This window comes from Podarcis bocagei, assembly GCF_964188305.1.
Source record: "Podarcis bocagei genome assembly, chromosome: 3".
NCBI lineage: Eukaryota > Metazoa > Chordata > Lepidosauria > Squamata > Lacertidae > Podarcis > Podarcis bocagei.
In genome coordinates, this window is record NC_138127.1 from 19,603,544 (window position 1) to 19,628,532 (window position 24,989).

Sequence of the window (24,989 nt, forward strand, 5' to 3'; positions counted from 1 at the left end):
CTTTGAGCAAAGCCCAAATCCTTCCAAGCCCAGTTTTGCTTCCAATTTGGGCCTTGGCTGAACTCGGTGCACAGCCCCACTAAACAAACCATGTAAACTCAAAGCAAGAATCTATCCTGGCCCTGTTTTTGCACTTCTAAAATGCTTTAAGAAATTACTAATTTTCTGTCAAGAAACCACTTTGAAAAGGATTCAAGAATGGGTCCCAACTTACACACAAGCCGTATATATTCACTCTTATATCTGAAGCATTTTATGATCTTAGATTATCTTTTGGGATGTGTATGGGCTACCTGAATAGCAACAATAGTCAACAGTAAAAAGGTGACCACTATTTAGGACTGCCTTATTAGCTTATTTGTGTTGTATAATGAATATCCACCAGCTCAAAATGTTATTAACAGAAGACAGCTTGCTCACTCACAAACACAAGGCATGTGACTCTATCAAGTCATGATTAATAGCTCCTTTTTTATTCATGAAGTTAGATGTCAGGCTTGACTGAAAAATGTGCATAATCTGAAATGTATTTATTCCAAAGCGGTAAAATTGCACTTTGTTGCTACAGATGGGTACAATAACAAACACATTTTACTGTTTTACAGATTAAAATACAATGCATGTCAAATGATGACCTTATACCTCCTGTGTTGAAAATTTCATTTAAAAGTTGCCAAACAGACTCACTTTCAGGGTAATCCATTACAAAGGATTCGTGTACACAGAGCTATAGCTTCACCGGGCTACAGTGTCAAACATAAATAAACCCAAACACTTTATCATGGTAACTTTGCTTTGAGATAGACAACAGCCCAGGCTTTGCGAAGAATCTGGTTTGTATGCTATTTCTGCAAATAAGCTTATAAAATTATAAATCATTTAAAAAATAAATCTTTTGAAATCATATCTGTTTTCGGTTTAATTTTACCGTGCAAGTAATGTAGGCTTAATGTGAAAGGCCTATTCAGAAATCCATGAGGTGAAATGAGAAATATCTGCTGAGAGACTTGTGAAGAACAGATGCAACACCATGGTGTGAATCCATTTATATACCAGCAAATTAAGAAAAGATGGTGAGTGAAGCAGTCTTCAAGCAGACAATATTATACGTAAAAAATGATGATGATAGGGTGTCTTCAATTCCCTCTCAGAGCAAACGCGTGGGGTTATTTTTCAAAGCCTACCTTCCTTTCTCAAAGCCTACCTTGTCTGTAAAGCTTTTGCTTTAATCTATTAGTGAAAGCCTAGATCTGAATTTGCTCATAGTCAATCCTTCTTACCTTAGCCACTCCTTCGCCTCTATTCTTTTTGACTCCTTTTTTGAAAAGTTGATTGTAATTTCCTCAGGGGCAGGGACCTCTTTATTGGTTACACCACTCTATAAAGCACCATGCATATTGACAGAGCTATAACTCTTAACTACATAGATGTAAAGTGAAGAAATATGAAATAAGTAATAGCATTTACTCAAGTTCCCCAAAATGCAGTTAAGAGAATAATAAGGCGATCCAATCCTTGGCTGGGCAATGATGGCATGTCAAGCTGCTGCCACCAAGTCCTATTGGTCAGGCCGGCCAGAACAGGTTAGGGGGGGAACAGCCAAATGTTGAGTCAGTCTAGAGTGATCAGGCTCAGACACATGCCCTTTCCCAATATGTCTGAAATGGGCCAATGTAGCAACAGAGAAGAAGAAAAATATGCACCAAAACTGGTGTGGAAAGGAGGCCAAGATGCTTCGTGAAGCACAGGGAAATAACAATGTTAAGAAATTATCAACTGAAGATGCCACAGATTTTCAGCTGAGTGTGAAAACACTACTCATTTCACTATGGCCTCCCAGGTACTCTCCACATGCTCATATATCTTAGAATCCATTAAGATGCCTGATAAATTCCTCCACTTTAACTTCCAATCCAATGAGTCATTGTAAGGCTATCACACCTTTCTTAAAAAGTATCATTAGAATCCATGGGCCATGAAATCAAGGGGATTAAATGAGGGAAAATTTACAGTAATGTAGTAGTAAATCAGGCCGCTTACTTGCGCCTGACAACCAATGACCGTAGGAAAGATCTGAAGGTTCCTATATCAAACGTAAAGCCAACCTTCGCTAAAAATCAAGTCTCAAAGTGCACACATTTGGAAGGGGTGAGAGAACTGACGTGATTACTCCCCAGTTAAAGAGACAAGCAAGTGGAAGCCAGTGTGCCATACAGTATGGTGAACTGGGCTGTGGAAGCCTGAGTCCAACAGCTTATTACCTATGAATAAGCCTTGGGACAGCTGCTATGAGTCCAACTTCTCTCACGATGGTGGCTGTGAGGATCAACCACATACTGTACTGTACATGCCATTCTAAGGTACAAACTGAATGATATGATGCATATTAGTGAAACTAGGTCAACATACACACTGGTTAAGAATGAATAAACTGCAGTGCAAGGAAGCCCAATCAGGATCAAGACCATGAAATATGGGAAGAGAAGGTGGCACCACAGCCCCTAATGAAAGCACTTTCCTCCTGCCACCCCCCACCCCACCAACCAAGCCTGGGAACTTCTGCCCTAGGGAAAATAACAACTTTTACCACCAATGGTATGTGGCCCCAAAAGGTCATCCAGAAGGGAATGTGATCTTTGGGCTAGAAAAATCCCCCCCCCACTCTTGTTTCCCCATCTGCTTCTTATGTGTCATGAGTTTTTAAAAAACCCCTACATAAAATAAATTCATACATTTAACATATTGTCTACATAGGCTGACTTCATTAAATTTACCGTATTTATTGTCTCATTTGACCCTAAGCTCCTGCAGGGAAGGCAAGATGGACATGTGATTAAAAATCATTCTTAAACTATTTGTAACTTAATCTGCAACTGGGCAATCCAATGTATAGTTTGACCCATTACAATCAAAGCCAAACTGGGCTAACACGTAGGTTCAGTGCCACAGCCTAAATTTCCTACTGACTTTAATGGAGACAGGTCACCCACACCAGCTTTCAACACTTGTATCCTTTCTGCTTAGGACCCAACTATGTAAGTGCACACATAGTTAAGAATACTTACTATTAGTTGCTACTACTCCTATTACTGCCTATCCAACTTGCACTGTAAAGAGCTTTGTAGCCTGAAGTTTTTGGACCATTCCTCCATGGGAAATAAAATCTGATCTAAGAGAACTCCTATTTATATCCTTGCTTCTGAAGAGAAGATACTGCCGACAATTTCAGGACCATTTGTGGAGGGGGCGGGATGGGAGTATCAATGTTATTGTGTGGTCGGAATGTTAGGTGAGATAATCATTCAGGAAAGCAAAAGAGTGAAGTCAGGGATATCTTGAAAAGAGAATAGGAGAACTGAATCAATCCCCAGTTCAGGCCAAATGAAATAAAGAAGAGTTTGTGTTGTAGAAGCAACAAGAGGAGATCAAACATTCTTAGGTACTGCACTACTGGCTGAAGCATTTCTGCAGCCGGAATACACACTGCGTATGAACTCTATCCACTGGGCTCAGTGGGGTTGAAGTGTGTGTTGATGTTGCCAATTTTGCAAAACAGGAAGCAAATTCGCCTTTCTCATCTCAGTAAAGATTAAGCCAGCAATACAAGATGCTCTCCCCCTTCATTAGGGGAAATCCACCTTTAGTTATTGGGGGTGGGGAGCAGTGAGAAGAGTAGAATTATCTATGCTTTTTCTGCTTAATTTTAAAATTGATGTTGCCAGTTCATACTATAATTGAAGTACAGCCATGCGAATATTGAGCCAAATTTCTCCTTGTGGAGACATTTCATAGGAAACGCTCATTTCCATATCTGCAATGGTGATAGTTTTATGACAGTTTTATGACAGTTCAGGCCAAATCTAGGTTGTCTCTCATAAGTCAAACCTACCATGGACTCAGCATTTACCTTAATTGTCATTTATGATTATTACTTATAATCTCTACAACACTTTTATTTAAGTGTGAATAGTGCTTTGAAACATGTATCTCATTATTCTTTGCAATGTGGTAGCACCCATTATAATTCCCAGGAAATTGTGGCTGAATAAAAGAGGTCACCTATTGAAATGCAACAAGCTTATTTCGCTGTGGGAGCACATGAACGTATAAATTCCATATCCATTGGGATATTCTGGTTTTAATCAATTATAAGGCATGAAATAATAAATACTTAACATGCACACGCACACACACAAATACAGGACAAGAGCTAGTAAAACAAAAATATTTAGGGAGCTAGCAAGGCACCTATTTATTATTAAGTTTTTAGCTTATTTGTCCTTGAGTTATCTCAGCTTCTCTTCCTACAGTGTAGTGTGTGGCAGCTGTTGAGAAGGCAAATCCCATGGTAGGGATCATTTAGGGAAGAAACTGAAAATAAAACTGCCAATATTATACTGTTATACAAATCTCTGGTGTGACCGCATTTGGAATACTATGTACAGTTCTAATCACTTCACCTAAAAATAAAATAAAATACAGTTGAAAAGTTTGAGAAAAGGGCAACCAAAATGATAAAGGAAATTGAGCAACTCCCCTATGAGGAAAGGTTGCAACATTTGGGACTTTTTAGTTGATAAGAGGTGACATGGCAGAAGTGTTTAAAATTGTGCATGCCATGGAGAAAGTGGACAGATAAAAGCTTATTTCGCTCTCTCTTTCATACTACTAAAAATTGTGGACATCCCCCCCAAAAAAGTTGAATGTTTGGAGGATTCATGACAGACCTAGGAATGCACTTCTTCACACCGCACAATAGTTGACATGCAAAATTCACTCCACAGGGGGCAGTGATGGCCACCACTGGGATGGCTTTAAAATGTGATTACACAATGATCTGCCTCCATGGTTGGAAGCAATAATACTTCTGAATACCAGTTACTGGAGACCACATGAGGGAACAAGCCAAGCTCAGGTCCTGCATGTTGGTTCCCCACAGGCATCTGGTAGGCAACTGCAAGTGCAGGATGCTAGATGAGATGAGCCATTGGCCTGATCCAGCAGTCTCTTGTTATGTTCTCGGTCAACTCCATTGGGCCACCCTACCCCAATGATTGCATTTGCCCATGCTGCAAGTGGGTGAGCATTTACTGACTTGCGGGCAGGCCTCTGAAGAAAGCAGTAGCCCAGTGCCCTGTTAACAACTTCCAGGTCTCACTGTAGTCTAAGAGTTGGGTCCAACAAGCCACAAACCAAAGGGAAATAGTTACTAGCAGTGTTCCACAAATACTTGCCCAAGGGCTTCACCAGGAGTTCACACAATGATACAACAGGATAATTCTGTAGCAGTTCTCATAGTTTGTGCAGCATCTTGTGCTAGATTTTACACAAACAGAGAACATCGGGCAATATAGTTTCACTTTTCTTTCACAAGGGATAAAACAGCAATTCCATGAGTAAAGAAAGCCTTATTTCAATCCAACCCAGTATGTGCCTCTGGGCCTTAATGACCACACATGTAACTCAAACAGATAAGAGGATATCATTATTGCATTTGGTAATTCTTTTGTGATTTTGCTATTCTCATCACTGGAAGGTTTTTCAGAGATCTTCTCCAAGTTGCCTTATTTAGAAAGATATATTCTTGGTATGCCTCTGCATTCAAACTCTTCAGCTGACTCCACCAGGTGCTGTCAACATGGAACAGCATAAAATATGCAATTAAATTACCGTCTTGAGACTAGAAGGAAGCAATGAACTCCAGAGAAAATCTGTCCTGACATTCTACTGTCGTTGAGTTTTTAGCTTTATCTGAAGTAGTGGTTAATTCATTTGTGGTTTCAATAGTACGAAATGAACTGTGAAAATGGACTGAAGAAACAAAACCATTCCATGTTGTTCTTTAAAAAACTCAAACCTCTTTCTTGTGCACATTAACTCTCACACTTTTGTGGTGCTGATAAAGTCTGCAACCAGCTATACAAAAAATTGTTGCCTATAATAGCCTTTAAATTTAAATCTGTACATCGCCTGGTATTCAAAACTAAGGCTAAGGTTCCATCAGTATGGTTCCATCTCTCTCTCTCTCCTGCCCCTCATAAATCTGTTCTGAGGGTTCCCTAAACCCACCAGAGCAAATTTTGGGGATGGCACAGGGTGTGCATGGGCTAAGGACAGGGCAATTCCCATTGTGCTAGTGGGAAACCTTGAACTGGCTTCTTTAATGATTTAGTTTAATATAGGCCCAATGCCATGTAAGAGTATAAGTTTTTCAGCTCAACCAGAAAATGGATGACAACCCTACCTTATAAAAATTCACCAGCATTTTAGTGCAAATTTCTCCTAACATATCCATGTTTGTATGTAATGTTGCCTCATATACACATTTTTATAGCAAATTTTCTAATAATTTTATGTAGTATTTTTCAATATATAATATTATTGTATACTAGTTTATGTACACATTACATTGCTGCAGAGCTGCACTGTAAAATTCAGAGAAATGTGAATTTTGAAAGATGGCTGTGTTTTGGTCTGCACATTGTTTAAGAATGTGTGAATTAGATAAAATGTGGATTGAATTGAATTTCTCCTGCATTCCCAAGATAGAACACCAAAAGGAATACTGGGATCTGTGCTGCTTCTCCTAACAAATGAACACTCAGATGAAGGAGCACACATAGAAATATATACTTATCATGTATTTAAATTTGTAAGACATGATAAAGACATATGGCATAGAGTGGTACCTCTGGTTAAGAACTAAATTCGTTCTGGAGGTCCGTTCTTAACCTGAAACTATTCTTAACCTGAGGTACCACTTTAGCTAATGGGGCCTCCTGCTGCTGCTGCGCCGCCGCTCTGCGATTTCTGTTCTCATCCTGAAGCAAAGTTCTTAACCCGAGGTACTATTTCTGGCTTAGTGGAGTCTGTAACCTGAAGCTTCTGTAACCTGAAGCGTCTGTAACCCGAGGTACCACTGTACTATATACTAGGGCAGAATGCACTGGCTCTGTATGGACGCTGAAAAAAGTTGAATTCAGGAGTCTTCCTCCCCACCACTCCAAAGTGAAATATACATCAACACCACCCAGAAGTTGAACCCCTCACCAAAACCCTCATGTCATTTGGCTATTCTGTTTTTTTTCCTGCAATGCTCATTTATTTTCTTGTATCTACCGTATTTTTTCTTGTATAAGACTAGGGTTTTTTTAACGAAAAAACTAGGTTTAAAATTGGGGCTCGTATTATACATGGGTAGTGCTGAGGGGTGTTTTCTTAATTTGGAATCCCCCCAAATAAAGGGGGCATCTTGAACAGGGAAAATACAGTATGTTTCTATAACTCTCTGGGCTTTGCAAAATGTGAGGCTATCCAACATGTCACTTGCAGATCACCAAAGACCTCTGGATTGTTTTTAATATTATTATTAAAACAGGGAAACAGATGGTTTAAAAAATAAAAATGTAATGCAAGGGTTTTTTGTTTCAGTTTGAACCATGTTGTGCTGGTTTAACAACTAACTAACTAACTAACTAACTAACTAACTAACTAACTAACTAACTAATAACCTTTGGAACAAAGAGATATACAAGGAAAATACAAATCATTTGGCCAACTCTTAATTATTTTGAGGTAAGACAGAGCATCCTCACTTCTGCCCCCTTCAAAAATATCAAACTAATATGAAGTTTTGAGTTTTAATGGAGTAAAGTATATTCTTTTACTTCCCTGCTACACATCCCAAGACGTATCTGGCAGGTTTGATTCACTCTGAAGATGTTCATGTGCCTTCAAATTTCATCCACTTCAGCCAAAAAGGGGGTGAGGAATTAAAGCCATTAATAGATTCCTCATTTTTGTGAATAGGGGACATAAAGCTTCATTTAAGACAGAGCAACTTGGAACTGCAAAAAGAGATCAAAACAGAAAGATTGCAGAACAACTGAGGAACAGTTTTTTTAAAAAAACACACACACATACAAGGCAAATATTTGGTCTCTCACACACCTCTTATATCTATATCTAGTAATTTCCAACTCTGGCTATGATTCTAACCATATCTACTTGGAAGTAATTCAGTGAGACTAACGTCCAGGGTGAGGACGGAAGTTTAGAGTAGACCCACTGAAAGTTATCGACTTAAATTACTTGTTAATTTCCATGGGTCAACTCTGAATTCAATATGACCAATGTTGGTTATCACCTATATAGACATATTTAAAATGTGATATATTTTACATTCTAAATCCTTATATCTTCAGGCTCCCTCCTGTATCTAAATGATTCTATAGAATGCTTATGATATTCTTTTTCCTGGTAATGTTCAATAACTCCAGCCAGATTTAAGAGCAACTCATCACACTTTATCTGGCTGAGGCTTTAGGGAAAAAATCATTTCAGAAAGGAGTTTGTTATTCTCTTATTATCCTCAGCCCAACTTGACAACTGCAAACAGCTATTGCGTTTGCAGAGATCTTTTGTTAGCTTTTCAATGATTGATCACTTTCTTCAGTGCTAAATTTTAAAAAAGTCACACTGATATGACTGGAAGTGTTTTCGGCTCCTCTCCCTTTCCACAAAATAGCTTGCAGCATATCCTAGTTAATACATCCCCTGTGATCCTATTTACGATAGTGAGCCTCTTATAGATGCTACATGTTATTAGCATTCATTTTCTTGTTTGACTAAATAGGCATTTTGAGGTTGCACTGCTCAGACTGCAGCAGCAATATAAATAAAAAAGGCAATGCATTATTAAAGCACATATTCTTGTTACTCGGTTGCAAAGGGACGTGTGTGATGTAAGGTGATTTGTTTGGAGTGTCTTCCTTGCCAGCTGGAGTGTGAAAGTAACCAACCCTCTGTAAATATATGGTTTTCCAGAAGTTGGGCTCACAGCACTAATGGAGCAATACTGTTCCAAGTTACTGTTTGTGCTGAAAACAAAAGAGCTGACGATATCATTCTACTACTTCCCATTGTTTCTATGGCTTTGGAGCTCAGGGATGCTCCATATGTTACCTCTTTTCCATATACAGAAAGTGTCTATATAGTGAACAATATGAGTTGGGGCTTAATCATGTGAGCAACATGGGGACTTCTCAGAGGGTTTTTCCAGCTTAAAAGGAAGTACGGGAATGCAACATTAGCCCCCACAGTTGACAAGTAGCATGAAGCCCCAGGATTGGTCAGGGCTGGTATAAATACTAAAACTGCCTGTTCAACACAGCGAGTTTTCTTTTCTGCCTGCTTAAATTGTTGTTTTTGTTTTGTTTTGTTGGTCCTTTCTGATAATATGCATAGTATCTGCAGGTTTTGGAAGCAACCCCAAACCGCGCAAAATTGGTTTGTGAAATGGAAGCAATGGCTGGGTGGGATAGGGTGGCAGGAACAGCCAACAGATGGAAAGAGCCACAGATCTAACGTGAAGCTTCAATACCAATAGCTTCTCTTTCAGAAAGACAAGTGTCCATGAAATGCTCCATTCTGCCCCCTGTAGTTTTCAGTTTTCCTTTCCCAACTCTCAGTCAATGCTCAGTGTTTGCTGAGCAAACCCAGTCTTCACTGGCCTGGATTTTGGGGGAGGGGCTGTCCCCATAGGCTTAAAAAAAAAAGTACTTCTGTAGACAGGGGTGGCGCTGTGGGTTAAGCCACAGAGCCCAGGGCTTGCCAATCAGAAGGTCGGCGGTTCAAATCCCCACAACGGGGTGAGCTCCTGTTGTTCGGTCCCTGCTCCTGCCAACCTAGCAGTTCGAAAGCATGAAGTGCAAGTAGATAAATAGGCACCACTCTGGCAGGAAGGTAAATGGCGTTTCCGTGCACTGCTCTGGTTCACCAGAAGAGGCTTAGTCATGCTGGCCACATGACCCAGAAGCTGTACGCCGGCTCCCTCGGCCAGTAAAACAAGATGAGCGCTGCAACCCCAGAGCTGTCCGTGACTGGACCTAACGGTCAGGGGTCCCTTTACTTTTACCTTTAGACATAGGAAGCTGCCTTATACTGAGTAAGACCATTGGTCCAGCTAGCTGATATGTCTACTACACTGACTGGCTGCCCAGGGTTTCTTTCCTAGTCCAACCTAGAGATCTGGAGATTGAACCTGAGATTTTCTGCATGCAAAGCAGATGCTCTCTCACTGAGCTGCAACCCTTTCCCTGAGACCTCTTGAAGCTCTTGTAGACTTTGGGGTTTCCAAGCTGATACCTCCCTTTTGCTTTTCAGTGGCTCTGCTTTGGCTCCATTTCTGCAGGCACACTTCGTCCAAGTTTGCTATTAGAGCGATGAGCTCAGGGAAGCTGCTGGTGACAATGACATGTCCTGCTGACCCCGACAAGGGAACTCAAAAAGCAATGTGGTAAAGGAAATCCCATGCAAATTGTTCAGTTATGTTTGATTTATACAAATCACATTACGCCTGGAAAAGAGGCACATACGCATCTGTTACTTGCGGAAAGAAATATATAAATTGCCAAAGTATTTTCAAACATTCTTTCCCACATCATGTTCACTGTTGACCCCACAGTTTAAGTTATCCACTGATGGGGAATCAAGAGCAGAAAATAAATGAGAAGGAAAAGCACTGTTTTCTGCTTTCCATGCTATCATCAGTCATCTCATCCCTCTAATCATATTACAAAAAGCATTTACATGATCTGCTCTGAAAGTCATATTGCCTCTTTGTGCTAGCATGCTTTTTTGCATTTCCAAAATACGTGACAAATGTAATTATGCCTGAAATAAGTAAAGCTTCTCCTTTGGCAGAAGCAGAAAGAATACTAAAAAAAAAAATCTGTGCTATGCTACATCTAACCTAATTATAGTGACACCATTCATGGCTTTAGTGTTCTGTTGATGTCAGCATTTACATTGTGAGTGAGCCCTTAATTTCAGGACATTATTGCTTTGTTCTTCATAACTTGGCTCCTTTAATGGAAATTTGCAGCAGAGCAGTAGGAGGCTTCTCTAACTGCGTTCTTTTAAAGTTTCTTGATTTCTAATGTGACCTTAGGCCACTTCGAACCACATTAGGTGTGCTTACTGAATGTAAATACTACACAGCAGGGTCGCGGTGGTGGGGCTCACCCCTGACCTACATCACCCAGCAGCCTGGTTGAACAGGTCCTATGCATGTTCAAATAGCAAGAACATAGCCTTGTTCATTCAGTCAAAAAAAGAAGGGCTTTTCTCATAGTTTCTGATCATAGGAATAGTATAGTGTATCTCAGGTGGGCTGGGGAGCCTTTGGCCTGGGGGCCAAATGTGGCCTTCCAGAGCTCTCTCTGGCCCCATTAGTGCTCTCTCAAAACCATATCCCTTAGTGGCCCTGCTTCTAATTTTCCTTAGGTGTCTTTTCCTGGATGGAAATGTGTCCCCGAACTCTGGTGATACCTCCTGTTTGCCTGGATGGAAGACAGAGAGTGGTAGCCTCCTGTTCAAAGGCAAAATTCACATTTGTTACTTGGCCCACTTTTGCTTCTGGTTTCACTCACCACTGCCATGGGGTCCCAGAAGTGAATATAGTCCTCAGCCTGAAAAAGTTCCCCTCAACCCCTTAGGTCTATGGTAGACAAGTCACACTGAATGTCAGTTGCTCAAAAGGGAGCCTTCTTCTACTACTTTCCTGCACCTCCTTCCATGAAGAATCAGCCACACTCACCTGTGTTGTCTAAGAAGGGTTACTATATATTGCATTCATTAGGTCACGGTTTCCCAAACTTGGGTCTCCAGCTGTTTTTGGACCACATCTCCCATCATCCCTAGCTAGCAGGACCAGTGGTCAGAGATCATGGGAATTTTACTACAAAAACAGCTGGAGACACAAGTTTGGGAAACCCTGGTCTAGCTTGTGTCTTAATTTTTCCCTTTCAAACAAATTCAATGTTGGAATTCATGTTCCAATCATATTCATATTCACATTTTATAGTTCCTATTCCTCAGAAAATGTCACTTCATTTTAAATATTTTAAAAAGAGCACCACAAGAGATTGCTTCATCCCATCCATTGTGCACAGCACAACACAGAGACCCTTGAATGCAACTGCATACATGAAATATATGACTAATGATTGTTTTAGTGCCATACTGAGGATATTTTACCGTATCTGAGCATAGATTGAGAGTTCAAGCAATGGACTGACATTAGGTTTATCTGGGTCCAGCTTCCATATGAATTCCAAGGGTTCTTAAAATACTGCCTCAAATGCCCAGGCAAATGCCCTTCTCTGTATCAGAAAAGTATTCAGGTCAGAGAAGGGCCCATTGCAGTTTCTCTTGGAGTGACATAGAAGAAGATGGGGAAGGGGCTTTGGGTCCCCTTCATTTCATGAACTCCCAGGAATAACTAAAAAAACCCAAAGTTATTCTCTCCCATTTTTGGTCTGGGGTGGGGAACCTGGAAGAGTTCTTTTGACAAACTGTTTTTTTGTTTTGTTTTTTGTCATCCTCAACTTCCCACCTGCAACAAAGGAGCAGTGAAAATGCATTTTTCCTTGAAGAATTGGGGATGGTAGGTTGGACTAACCCAGTGTTTATAATTAGAGCGCTTGTGACAAACTGCCCATGTTGCTTTCAAACCATAGTATATAATGAAATTATCTCTTTATTTGTCTGATCTTTGTTGAGCAAGGGGGAAACAATGCAGCAAAAGGATGTGGCAGATTCTTGGTACTACAAAATGCAATAGAAAGGGAAGCCAAATATACACTGGAAAGTGTCAGGCCCAACTTTGAAGGCAAATGTTCCCTTGCTGCCAACTATGCAGAGCCTCCCATAGGATCATATACAGGTGGATTTTTAGCAATATCCATGACACAGCAAAGAGGAATGGAGGGGTAACATGGCCCTATCCAACTAAAAATAGCAACCAAGTTTAATAATGCCTAACAAAGCAACAGTACAGTCAAATTAATCTGGAGACAAGAATGATCTCCCATGGTAAACAACCACCATTGACTGATCAAGCTGATCAAGGAGATAAGCTGTCAATGTCCTACGTATACAGTCTTTTGAGAAACACTTCAAAAGGTGGATCGCTAACACCAGTACTTTCCTCTCTTTTTATTTTTTTTAATAGAATTATTCTTAATTCGTTTCTGATTGCCTGGAATTTTGCCAAGGCTGACTGACAGATGAAAACAAACTGTAGCATCTGCACAATTCAGCAAGGGCCTTATTTAATAGTTGACAACAGAAAGCTTGCAATGCAAGCCTGGCTAGCTGCACTAAATTCTGACAGCAGGACTTCTCTTTCCTTGGCACATCCAGTCTCCCAAAGCCAAACCTCTGATGTTACCACTGCCTATTTTTCTCTTCACAAAGACTCACTTAAAAACGCTCCTAAGCTCACAAAGCATTCCAAATGCACTTCCAGGGGGTGATAAATGTGCCTCAAAAGCTCTGTTCATATATTATGAAAGAGAATGAAAGTTTATTGTCTCCCCCCATTTCTGTCTCCTCCCCACTCCCTCCCCCACTTCTCTTTCCCCCTCAGCCACATATTACCCATAACAATCATGTCTCAAACTGAATGCAACTGCTTTGCATGAAGGACTCTATGATTTGAAAACAGAGATTCTGAATGTACTTTTTGTTACTCATGAAAAAATACTTTAATAAAACACATTTAAGCAAGTGCTGTGAAATCCTGACTGTCAGGATTAGAGAGAAGAGACATCTAAAAGAGAAGAAATGATTGGGGGGTGCAGCACCATCACTAGCTGAGCTGCTCTGGAATGACAGAACATGGACGGTAAAATCCAGAGTTTTAAATCAGATATATGATGTGATTTTTCTTTACATGGATTTGCAAGCTTAGAAATGAGAAAGAGGATGCTCCTTCCACCCAAAACCACATTCTGATTATTATTTCGCCTTCAGTATTGTGATGGAAGAGACGCAGGAGACAAAATGTAATAAACACATATCAGTTGAATGTAAAAGGTCCCAGGATTCTGAACACATCACCTCTTCACTCTCAATTTAGGCCACAATCCTCATTCCTAAGACTCATTCAATTCAATCGGTCTCACTACTTAGTAGAAATGGTTAGGATTTAACTGTCATAACCTTCCAGGCCACTTGAAAGGAACACCACTTCTTTGGTAACTGAGTACACAGAAATCCTTGCATTTAATTATGTGCATGTGCTTTGCTAGTTGTAAGGGCAATAGGATAAGAAATCTTTCTATAGCACAAAAGGAGAAAGTTGCTGTAGATAGGTTGCTCCTTCATCATCTCCTCATATGTCTCCTCCATGAGAGGTCCGTAGGGTGCCAACATGAGAAAAGGCCTTTTCTGCGGTGGCTCCCTGCTTGTGGAATGCTCTCCCCCGGGAGGCTCACCTGGTATCCTTGTTATGTATCTTTAGTCGCCAGGCAAAAACATTCCTCTTCCCCCAGGCATTTGGTTAATTACCAGTAAACAATCTATGGCCTGTTAAACTGTGGGAGGGGTATTGTTTTTGTTTGCTGCTGTTATGTGTTGTGTTTTTATATTGTAAACCTCCCTGTGCTCTTTGGTTGAAGGGCAGTACAGTGGTGCCTCGCAAGACGAAATTAATTCGTTCCGCAAGTCTCTTCGTCTTGCGAGTTTTTCGTCTTGCGATGCACGGTTTCCCATAGGAATGCATTGAAAATCAATTAATGCGTTCCTAGGGAAACCTCCTTCAGACCAGGTCCGGGGACAGTCTGTCCCCGGACCTCTTCTGAAGGCTGGGGGGGGGGACAACGGCTTTTCTTCCCACCCCCAGCATTTTAAAAAACCCCGGGACAGCGGAGGACTTCTCCGCTGTCCGGGCGATCTTAAAATGCTGGCGGGCGGCATTTTAAAATCGCCCCGGGACAGCGGAGGACTTCTCCGCTGTCCGGGGCGATTTAAAAGCCCTGGGAAGGCAGGCAGGGGGGACAAAGACTTTTGCCCCCCGCCCGCCTTCAGAAGGTGTTCCCGCCCCCCCGCCCCGCTTCGGAGCAGCGTTCCGAAGCGGGGCGGCTGGGGCAGGTGTTCCCGCCCCCCGCCCCGCTTCGGAGCAGCGTTCCGAAGCGGGGCGGCTGGGGCAGGTGTTCCCGCCCCCCCGCCCCGCTTCGGAGCAGCGTTCCGAAGCCGGGCGGTGGGGGCAGGTGTTCCCTCCCCCCCCGCCCCGCTTCGGAGCAGCGTTCCGAAGCGGGGCGGCTGGGGCAGGTGTTCCCGCCCCCCCGCCCTGCTTCGGAGCAGCGTTCCGAAGCCGGGCGGTGGGGGCAGGTGTTCCCTCCCCCCCGCCCCGCTTCGGAGCAGCGTTCCGAAGCCGGGCGGTGGGGGCAGGTGGGGAGAAGCGATCTCCCCGCAGCCCCTTGCTTCAAAAGAGGTCCGGGGGCAGCGGGAAGTGCTTCCCGCTGTCCCCGGACCTGGGGCTGCGGGGAGAAGATCGCTTCTCCCCGCTGCCCCTTGCTTCAAAAGAGAAGACCCGCTGTCCCCGGGGCAAGCTTCGTTTTGCGAAGCAAGCCCATAGGGAAATTCGTCTTGCGAGGCAACTCGAAAACAAAAAAACCTTTCGTTTTGCGAGTTTTTCGTCTCGCGAGGCGTTCGTCTTGCGGGGTACCACTGTATAGAAATTTAATAAACATAATCATAATGTATTATTAAGAATATTTGTATACTGGCCCATGACTGGTGTTATATGAAAAATATGGGATGTGCTGCCAGTAGCACCTTTGATTCCCAAAACAGGCACAGAGCAGAGAAGCAGTGATGCTATAGAACATTACCAATTTAGGAACAGTGCAACATCCTAACAAGGCAATAACAAGCCGTCCTCTAGCAATGCCTATTTCTAGTGCCTTTTACCATTTTGATGATTATTTTACATCAATTTTATATTCACAATTCAGGAGGTAAATGCCATCTTGGAATCAATGCACCTCTCCTTCTCTCTCTCTCTTTTTATACACACCTCTCATTTGGGTCGATATGCTTTTTTACCCACTGTAATTTATTGCTATTGCTGATGAAAGAATAAAGTGAAAAGTGGAGAGTGTAATCAAAGCTAATAGTGAGGCCAAATACCATGTGACAATAAATCAGCAGGAAAAATTGCACTAGAGATAAATGGGGGTGTTTACCATTTCAGTTTGAATACTGCCAGGACAACAACTATTTGTGTAAAATACAAGGCCGCACAGGGGAAAGCAGCATTCCTTTACTTCATCATATATACACACACATACACATACACACACACACACACACACACACACACACACTCACATTACTACCTCCTGCCTGGATCTTTGTTATGCAGATCTGTGTTGAGGAATTTTGGTTTGCAGAAGTGGCACCTTCCAAATTTGCTCAAAATAATACTGGCTTCCTTTGAGATGTAAATTTGTCTTTACTTCAAGGCAAGTAGGTGGGAAGAAACCAACTTATCATATGAGAGGATTTTTCAGAGGAGTGTCTAGTAAGTTTCTTATTTCCCTTTCAACCATTGCTTTTCAAACAGAGAACCAGGACCCACCAGTAAAACCTGGGCCACTTTCATGCAGGCCTCAGTGCCACAGCCTGCCCCGTACTTCCTCACCTGCCAGCCCCTCCTCCTAGCCATGCCATAGCCTTTTGGCTGGACCAATGCCAGCACCATCAACTCCTTACATGATAAGTAAAGGTAGCCAAGAGTTAGAGATGTGGGGGGTGGGAGGACAGTAAAGGGGTACAATCCACCCTGAGTTGTAGTCGAAGTCAAAACTCCTATTGAATTTAATGGAGTTGGTCTGAACTCAATGTGTATTCCCTCAAAATCCAAGCTGAAATATTGATCCAACACTTATTAGAAACAATAAAGAGGCATGAATGCATTTTAATTCTCTTTTTATACTGCCCTGAGTTAGCACTTTGAGCACAGCATTTAATTATAACCATAACCACAATCATCTATCAAAATAGCACAGTCTGTCTTATATTAAATAGGTATTACAATACCTTTGGATACTGTTTGACAGGAATCAATACTCTTTCTGACAGCTTTATATTTTTGTTGCTGATGACATCGAGGTATTTTTTCTCTTCATCCTCCTTTTTCTCATCAGAACTCTGGAACTTTTCAATTTCTAGGAAGGGTGAACAAAAAATAATAATCTATAATTAGATGGCTGTTATTCTTTGATGCAGGATTATTTTCATATTTGGAAGTTATATGAGTAACCGCATAGACTCAGGCAAAAGAATGAGTAGTGCTAAGGAGAAAATTCTGTCCATGCAAGAGTGAATATTCTCCCCCATCTCCCCTACCATGCAACCCATAAATCTGTTCTGAGGGCCTCCACCAACCCTCTGGATAACATTTGGAGATGGCATGTCGCACACATGGAGGGTAGGAGGGGTAAATCCTATTGTGCTAGTGGCAAATATCCTTGTACTAGCACACTATTTGGTTGAATACCACCCAACATACTATACAACTTAAGCTGCAGCTGACATTTCAATGGAACCTGTGATGCAGTCATAGGGAGACTTTATGATAGCACTCAGCATTAGCTGGGTTCCACTATGGAAGTTGAGAGCTAGAGTGAAGCATACAGAAACTATTGCAATAAGGCAAGAGAAGGAGGCCAGGCTCAAGAAACTATTGCAATAAGGCAAGAGAAGGAGGCCAGGCTCAAGACATTTATACCAGGCCTGGCCAATCTGGAAGTTTTATACCGCCGGCAAATCATGGGAGCCCTATGTTGCACCACCCTGTTCTTGTATGCTCCTGAAGGGTGACCACAAACAGACCCAGGTACTTCACTAAAATAATTCCCAAACCACAATGTTCCCATTTTAAGCTCTCAAGTCTCTAATGAGTTGCCTCTTCTCCCTCCTCAAGTTTGTTGCAGAATTTCAACAAGGAATTGGTTAGGAGAAATCTCCAGTTCAAATAATAATAATAATCATTTAACAAAAATGTTGCAAGCAAAGGATCTTGAACAATTCCAATTTCCTTCAAACCTTGAAACGTTCAGAAAGCATGGATAACTAACAGTGCAAGCCTAACCATGTCTACTCAGAAGTAAGTCCTATTGAGTTTTCATGGTAACTGGGTGGGGTTAGGATTGCAGGCTAAATTCTGAATGACAGATGTTAGCATGGTCCACCCAGCTTGTATCAAAAGTTACAAGCATCAATTCCTCAACTATCTCTACCCTTCATTAAAATGTCATTCCTTCAGTACGTGTTTTCCTGCTCCAAAGAGCCATTGGCTTGCCACAGCTCTTGTGCTAGGAGCTGTGCTTTGAGCTCCTGTCTGCCAATCATTCCTAAATATTTTATTGTATCTTCCTCTTCTTTTTGTACAACACTCAGAGAAGTGATTTTATGAGGGGGTATCATAAGTTAAATAAAGAAGTAAAGTGTCTGTTGAGTACAGCCTGGCAGATGTTTCTTTCGCAAGAAAAGAAGGGAGTGTGTTTCACCCATGATGATAGCTGCTCACTGCTGTTAATATCCTATGACTTTTTAGGGGGCATCATGAGGAACAATCGGGCCAATGGCATTTTCAATCCCATCATACATGATGTGGAGAATGGGCTCCTCTAAACCAGATGGAAGCCATTGTGTCTTGGTGCAGGTTAATCCAGCACTGATTTGCACTTTTGGACTGACATCTTTGCAGACCTGCGTTCCTCTCATCTAGTGTTTCTGACACTGGATCAATATTGTAAAATAGGGGTACACTCTTGGGAAAACAAGAATTGTTTATTTACGAGCGGAAGAAATATGCAGTTGAAGTTTTTATTCTGCATGTGAGGCCCATTAATAAGAGGAAGTAAGCTCTGGAAAACCATACGGATTTCCTCATCTGAAGGAAAGCCATGCTGCCAATTAACAACGGCATTCTCCTTTATTATAGCATTGGCTGTTTCAGGCCTCAGCACTAACACTGAAAATTGTTAGTCCTTTGATCAGGTTAAAGCTTCCCAGTGCTTTCTTTCTAAAAAAAAAAAATGTTTAGGGATACCCTCATTTTCCTACTCATATTGAAATACTGCCCCTCAATGAGGCCAAACCTAGATTCACAAAATGTTTAGGGGTCCCCTCCAGAAAAAAAGCAAGGAAGCTTCCTACAAAAATACCAAGATTATACAAAAACAAGATGTTCTATTACCCTATTTTTTGCTATTTCATATGAAATAGTGAACTAGAAATCCGGAATATAATTAAGGAACTGTTGAAGCAAACAAATAATAATTACTCTCAGTTAAGGACTTGTGACTCCCTTGAGCATATTTGTTTGGCCTTACAGCAGCCTTATAAGTTGCCTGTCTTAAGAGTAGGATTTGCTTCCTCTACCAAGTGAGGGTGTTGTGGCTTTTCCCTTTTCTCCTTTTCAACCAACATGCTGTTGCTGAACTTGCTGCTTGAGCCCCTGGTAATGACACTTCTCGGCAAACAGAAACCTGCTAATGAGCCTGGCCCTGCTGAGCCAGGAATGTGTGCACAGCAGGAACTTTCTGGAAAAGTTGAAGAGCTGCTGTAAAGAAGATAAAATGTGGATAACCTAAAATAGTGCGCTCTCTCTCTCTCTCTCTCTCTCTCTCTCTGTGTATGTGTGTGTGTGCATGAATGAGAGATTCATTCTCCCTGATTGTCAGAAATCACAGGGCGCATTTGCATTTTGCTCTGAGGAAAGCGTATTGGTGACTTGTCCTGTTCATGTAATATCTGTTTTACTTACAGATATAAAGATTGTGCTGCAGGGAGCAACACGCAAACAAAGAAATATATATATATATATCTGGCCTGAGATTATTTATTTATTTATTTATTTATTTATTTATTTATTTATTTATATCTGGCCTGTCAGAAACACACAGCCACCATTTTCTCTATGTAACAACTTTAGTTCAGCCTTCCAGCACCTTCTTTACAAGGTGCTCTATCGCCCCCTTTGGTAGCCCAGAATAATGCACTTCTTGCTTGTTCCATAGTGACTCCAGAAACACTAATTCACGAAAGCAAAGGAGGGGCAAAGACCATCGTATACATACATGCAATGCTTTTTTTCCTTAAAAAAATGTTTAGGGGCACTCTCATTTTGACTCAAGAAAATCACCATTTTATAGTTTAAATTGGGAAAAATGAATACAGTAAATGGACAAAAGTACAAAGATCCACAAAATGTTTAGGGGTATGCATACCCTTGCGTGTCGTCCCCCCCCCCCAAGTGTCTGGGCTGAACATCAGAACACACGTTCTGAGAAGGGTACTACTTTGTGTAACAGACAGGCACATTTGCAGCAATCTTATGCATACTTCCTTCGTGGACAGTACCACCGGTCAAATGCAATGAGGCTTACTTCAGAGTAACAGCTATGCAGCTCTGATAGGCTTACAAAATCACTTCAGAACAATTACGGATTTGCTTGGGTGTAATTGCAATGCATGGATGAAACATGCCTCACTGCTTCATCCTAAAATCCAGTGTATGCCAGTTAGATTGCCAAGTCTAAGGTTTATTATATCTGAAGGCCTGGACTACTCCTGTAGGAGGAGGTGGTGGCAGAATAATACAGGAATTTATCACTGACCCTCTCTTTGGTTCTACATAAAGTATTTTCTATCACTTTTGAGCTAGAGGTGGGGATTTTTAAAAATGTTCCCTCCTATAACAACCTTCATTGAATTAACAAACAAACAAACAAACAAACAAAGCTACTGTGCTAGCTTTTGGTTAATACTGAACTTTCTATGTAGGAGCATATGCAAAAGGCGACAAACATAAACACATGCCATTTGCAGCCTGCAGTGCCACAGTTCACTCTATCAGCTTAGGCCTCTATTTTCTCATTTCCACCAGGCCAAAGAGTTGTTGTTGTTTAGTCGTTTAGTCGTGTCCAACTCTTCGTTACCCCATGGACCAGAGCACGCCAGGCACTCCTGTCTTCCACTGCCTCCCGCAGTTTGGTCAGACTCATGTTTGTAGCTTCGAGAACACTGTCCAACCATCTCGTCCTCTGTCGTCCCCTTCTCCTTGTGCCCTCCATCTTTCCCAACATCAGGGTCTTTTCCAGGGAGTCTTCTCTTCTCATGAGGTGGCCAAAGTATTGGAGCCTCAGCTTCACGATCTGTCCTTCCAGTGAGCACTCAGGGCTAATTTCCTTAAGAATGGATGCGTTTGATCTTCTTGCACTCCATGGGACTCTCAAGAGTCTCCTCCAGCACCATAATTCAAAAGAATAAATTCTTCGGCGATCAGCCTTCTTTATGGTCCAGCTTTCATTTCCATACATCACTACTGGGAAAACCATGGCTTTCACTATACGGACCTTTGTTGGCAAGGTGATGTCTCTGCTTTTTAAGATGCTGTCTAGGTTTGCCATCGCCTTTCTCCCAAGGAGCAGGCGTCTTTTAATTTCGTGGCTGCTGTCACCATCTGCAGTGATCATGGAGCCCAAGAAGGTAAAATCTCTCACTGCCTCCATTTCTTCCCCTTCTATTTGCCAGGAGGTAATGGGCCCAGTGGCCATGATCTTCGTTTTTTTGATGTTGAGCTTCAGACCATATTTTGCGCTCTACTCTTTCACCCTCATTAAAAGGTTCTTTAATTCCTCCTCACTTTCTGCCATCAAGGTTGTGTCATCTGCATATCTGAGGTTGTTGATATTTCTTCCGGCGATCTTAATTCCGGCTTGGGATTCATCCAGCTCAGCCTTTTGCATGATGAATTCTGCATATGAGTTAAATTAGCAGGGAGACAATACACAGCCTTGCCGTACTCCTTTCCCAATTTTGAACCAATCAGTTGTTCCATATCCAGTTCTAACTGAAGCTTCTTGACCCACATAGAGATTTCTCAGGAGACAGATGAGGTGATCAGGCACTCCCATTTCTTTAAGAATTTGCCATAGTTTGCTGTGGTCGACACAGTCAAAGGCTTTTGCCAAAGAGTTAGACCAGGTCAAAGAGATAAGGCGGTCCCTGGCAGTTAACAAGGGCTAGTATAGAGAGCCTAGTAGGACAAAGATGGCGCTTAGCTCACATGGTAGGAGCAGAAGATGCTCGCTGGAAGGCCAGGGGGAAGGACCTCAGAGGTGGATTTCAATGGATATGGAGGCAGAGGTAATAACAGAAATCAAGCCAAGAATAAAGCCACCTGCCCATTCTATTCTGATTCCTCATTTTGAGATTTTATTCCTTCCTCTGGAGACTCAGAAAAGGAGGCTGATATCATGAAACTTCAGACCAAGGAGAGAGAGCTGACAAGCCTAATCACCATGTGGAGCTGGTCACTGAATGCATCAACAAGAGCCCCAGGAGGCCCTGCCTTGAAAACGAAATTTCTGGCTGTGATGAAGCATACACAGAAAGCAGCAGCAATTGGGCATCAAAGCAGCATAGGCGGGAGGAGGGGGGCTATATTGGAGCAAGTAAGCTTCTAACAGAGCAACCTCCCCCCAAACCCCTGCTGCCCATGTACTGATCAAGCATCATCACACCTTTCAATAGTTTCCCAAGCACAGATTTGCAGAAATCTACACTGTTCTGGCAAAAAGAAACTCAGTAAAGAATGTGTGTGCGTCTTACTCCCCCACCCCCCAAAAAACCTCTGCCATGCCAATAAAAGGAAGTTAATTATACTCCTCTTCGCTATACTTGACATCTGTTACAAAACTCACGTCATGAATATAGTATTTCCATTTTTAAAAAAGGCACCCCCCCCAGCAGAAACATCCCTTTGCTACATTCTGAAGCATGTCAAAACTCATCAAATAACAAATGTTCTTCTTGTCAGCCTCTCCAACCTACCATAAAATGGAATATACACCTTCCAAAGCTGCCAGCATTTGGTTCCCCTTCAGAAGAGCAATGTTAGTGTTTGCTTCGTTTATCTCTGGGCAGCTGTTTGTTTGTTTTTGTGTGTGTGTGTGTGTGTGTGTGTGTGTGTGTGTGTGTGAGAGAGAGAGAGAGAGAGAGAGAGAGAGAGAGAGAGTAATTATTTGATTGTAAGTATTAATGACGTCAGCTACATGGTTTTCAAGAATCCTGCACCTCCATCATAAGATTGATTTTCCTTTCACCTGAGAATTCTGTGACCTGGTTCTTATACAAACAGCCTTTAAAGCTATACGCAAAGTGACGCATATGCAGAATTAGGTGTTTCAGAGCATAACTGCATAGAAAACAATCATGGTCCCCCCCCTCCCCAAACAGCTAAAGGAACTATAGTATGGTGTTAAGAGGGCTCAATCTAGCATCCACCCATCCACACAACAATAACAACAGTCTCCCATGGGATCCTAGAAAGAGTGAATAACTGTGCCTAGCTTTGGACATAATGCAGAAAGGAAGTGCAAATGCCTCATGTTGTCAACTTCCCAAACCAAAACACAATGACTGTCGTGTGTAGGCAAGGAAGGGATCACAAGGTCCAGATTCCATGAGCAAGGTAAGAGGTTCATAACAAAATAGGAGCTACAAAGATGTCCCAGCAGCTGGTATGCCCCTCCCACCAAGCTTTTAAATATGAAGCAGGCAAAGCTCACTCACGGGACTCTCTTGCCCTATAAGTCTGTTGATCTGCACTCTATCTGGGCAGATGCAAATGATCTCACCTATGAATATAGCACCTAGGTTTTGGCAACAAGATTGTGTCCTGTCCCTCTACCTCCATATCCACTGCCATCTCCTCTTGCTAAGCCCTTCCCTATGTCTTTTTGAAGTTGCCCTTGCTCTCTGAGGAGGCTCTATGCTCTGCCGGAAGGGCAGGGGGGAGAGCCAGCAACTCTGAGTCACCTCTAGAACCAAAAGGGGAGGACCTTCATCCTCCATCCCTTGGTGCCAGCCATTCAGCCCCCAATCTGCTCCCCTTCCTGGTCTATCTGGCCACCAGACCATGCTAGAGTCTGGCGAAGCTGAGAGGCGCATGACACGCACTTAAACTAACCAGGTTCCGGCCCAGTTCACAAGGGACTAATTATACTGGTAAGTTACAACATTATAAATGCATTATAAAAATGTGACACCAGTGGGTGCTGTACAGCAGTCAATGGAAAATTGCATCAAGCACTATATACGTTTTCTGCCTTAGTGGTGTTTTTTTTATATGTGTAGATCCAGCCAAGGTTTGTAATGGTTGCTCTAAATAAGAGGTAAGCATTGAAAGGCTCCTTTTCCAGCTCCAATTAAAACGTAAACCAGAATAATTTGTAGCTTACCCCCTTCCATTTACCAGACATCAAACTTAAAAAGAACAGGTTTGCACAGCAAGGAGAGGTCTTGTAAACTGTGTGAAGCATTTTCAGCAATGGGTGTTTTTTTGTTGCTGTTTGGGGGTGGGGAGCTTCCCACTGCAGCGGTACCTATTTACTTGCACTGGTGTGCTTTTGAACTGCTGGGTTGGCAGAAGTTGGGATGGAGCAGTGGAGGCTCACCACCGTCGAGCGGATTCGAACTGCCAACCTTCCGATCAGCAAGCCCAAGAGGCTCAGTGCTTTAGACCACAGCGCCACCTGTGCTGCAGCAAAGATACCTGAGCACAGAATACACAGATATTTTAGAATACATAGAGGATAAACCATGCACAATACTGCTTAGAAGGGTGTATTAATATTCTGGCTACATGGGAAGTGTAGATCATTTTTTCCACCCAGTTGGCACCCTCCCTCCTGACAGTGCCCATATGCTGTGATTTAAGATATCTAGCATTATAGTGCAAATGAATGCTTGATGCTGTAGTTTATTTATATTTCCACTTCCAGTAAGCAACAGAAAATATGACAATCAATATTGAATTTTGAGCCAATCAAAAGATTCCAGAACATGAGACTCCCCCTTAGGTCCCAAGGAATTTTGCAGTTGGCACAGACCTCTAATAATGACAGTCAGCTAATTGCCCTTCAGATTATGGTAATAAGAGCAGCACATAAAATTGGCCATTAGGGTTAGTCTAACAATTTCATAGCACATTATACAAAGACATAAATCTTGAAAGCACTTTTCCTTGGGGGGAGTAGGACATATATGCTACCATTTTCCACAGTGCCAAGTGTCACATAACAAAAAGTACTTCCAGTTATAGGCACAATAATCAGCAGGAAAAA

General features: G+C 42.1%; 1 protein-coding gene across 3 annotated transcripts in view; it reads right to left on the bottom strand.

Annotated features, from left to right (window-relative positions):
- KHDRBS2 (KH RNA binding domain containing, signal transduction associated 2) overlaps positions 1-24,989 on the bottom strand; it is a 432,530-nt gene that overhangs the window by 260,350 nt on the left and 147,191 nt on the right. For all 3 annotated transcript variants that reach the window (XM_081187087.1, XM_081187085.1, XM_081187086.1), the window contains one exon: positions 16,891-17,018. In XM_081187087.1, the coding sequence (XP_081043213.1) occupies positions 16,891-17,018 (128 nt within the window). The remainder of the gene's footprint in view (positions 1-16,890; positions 17,019-24,989) is intronic.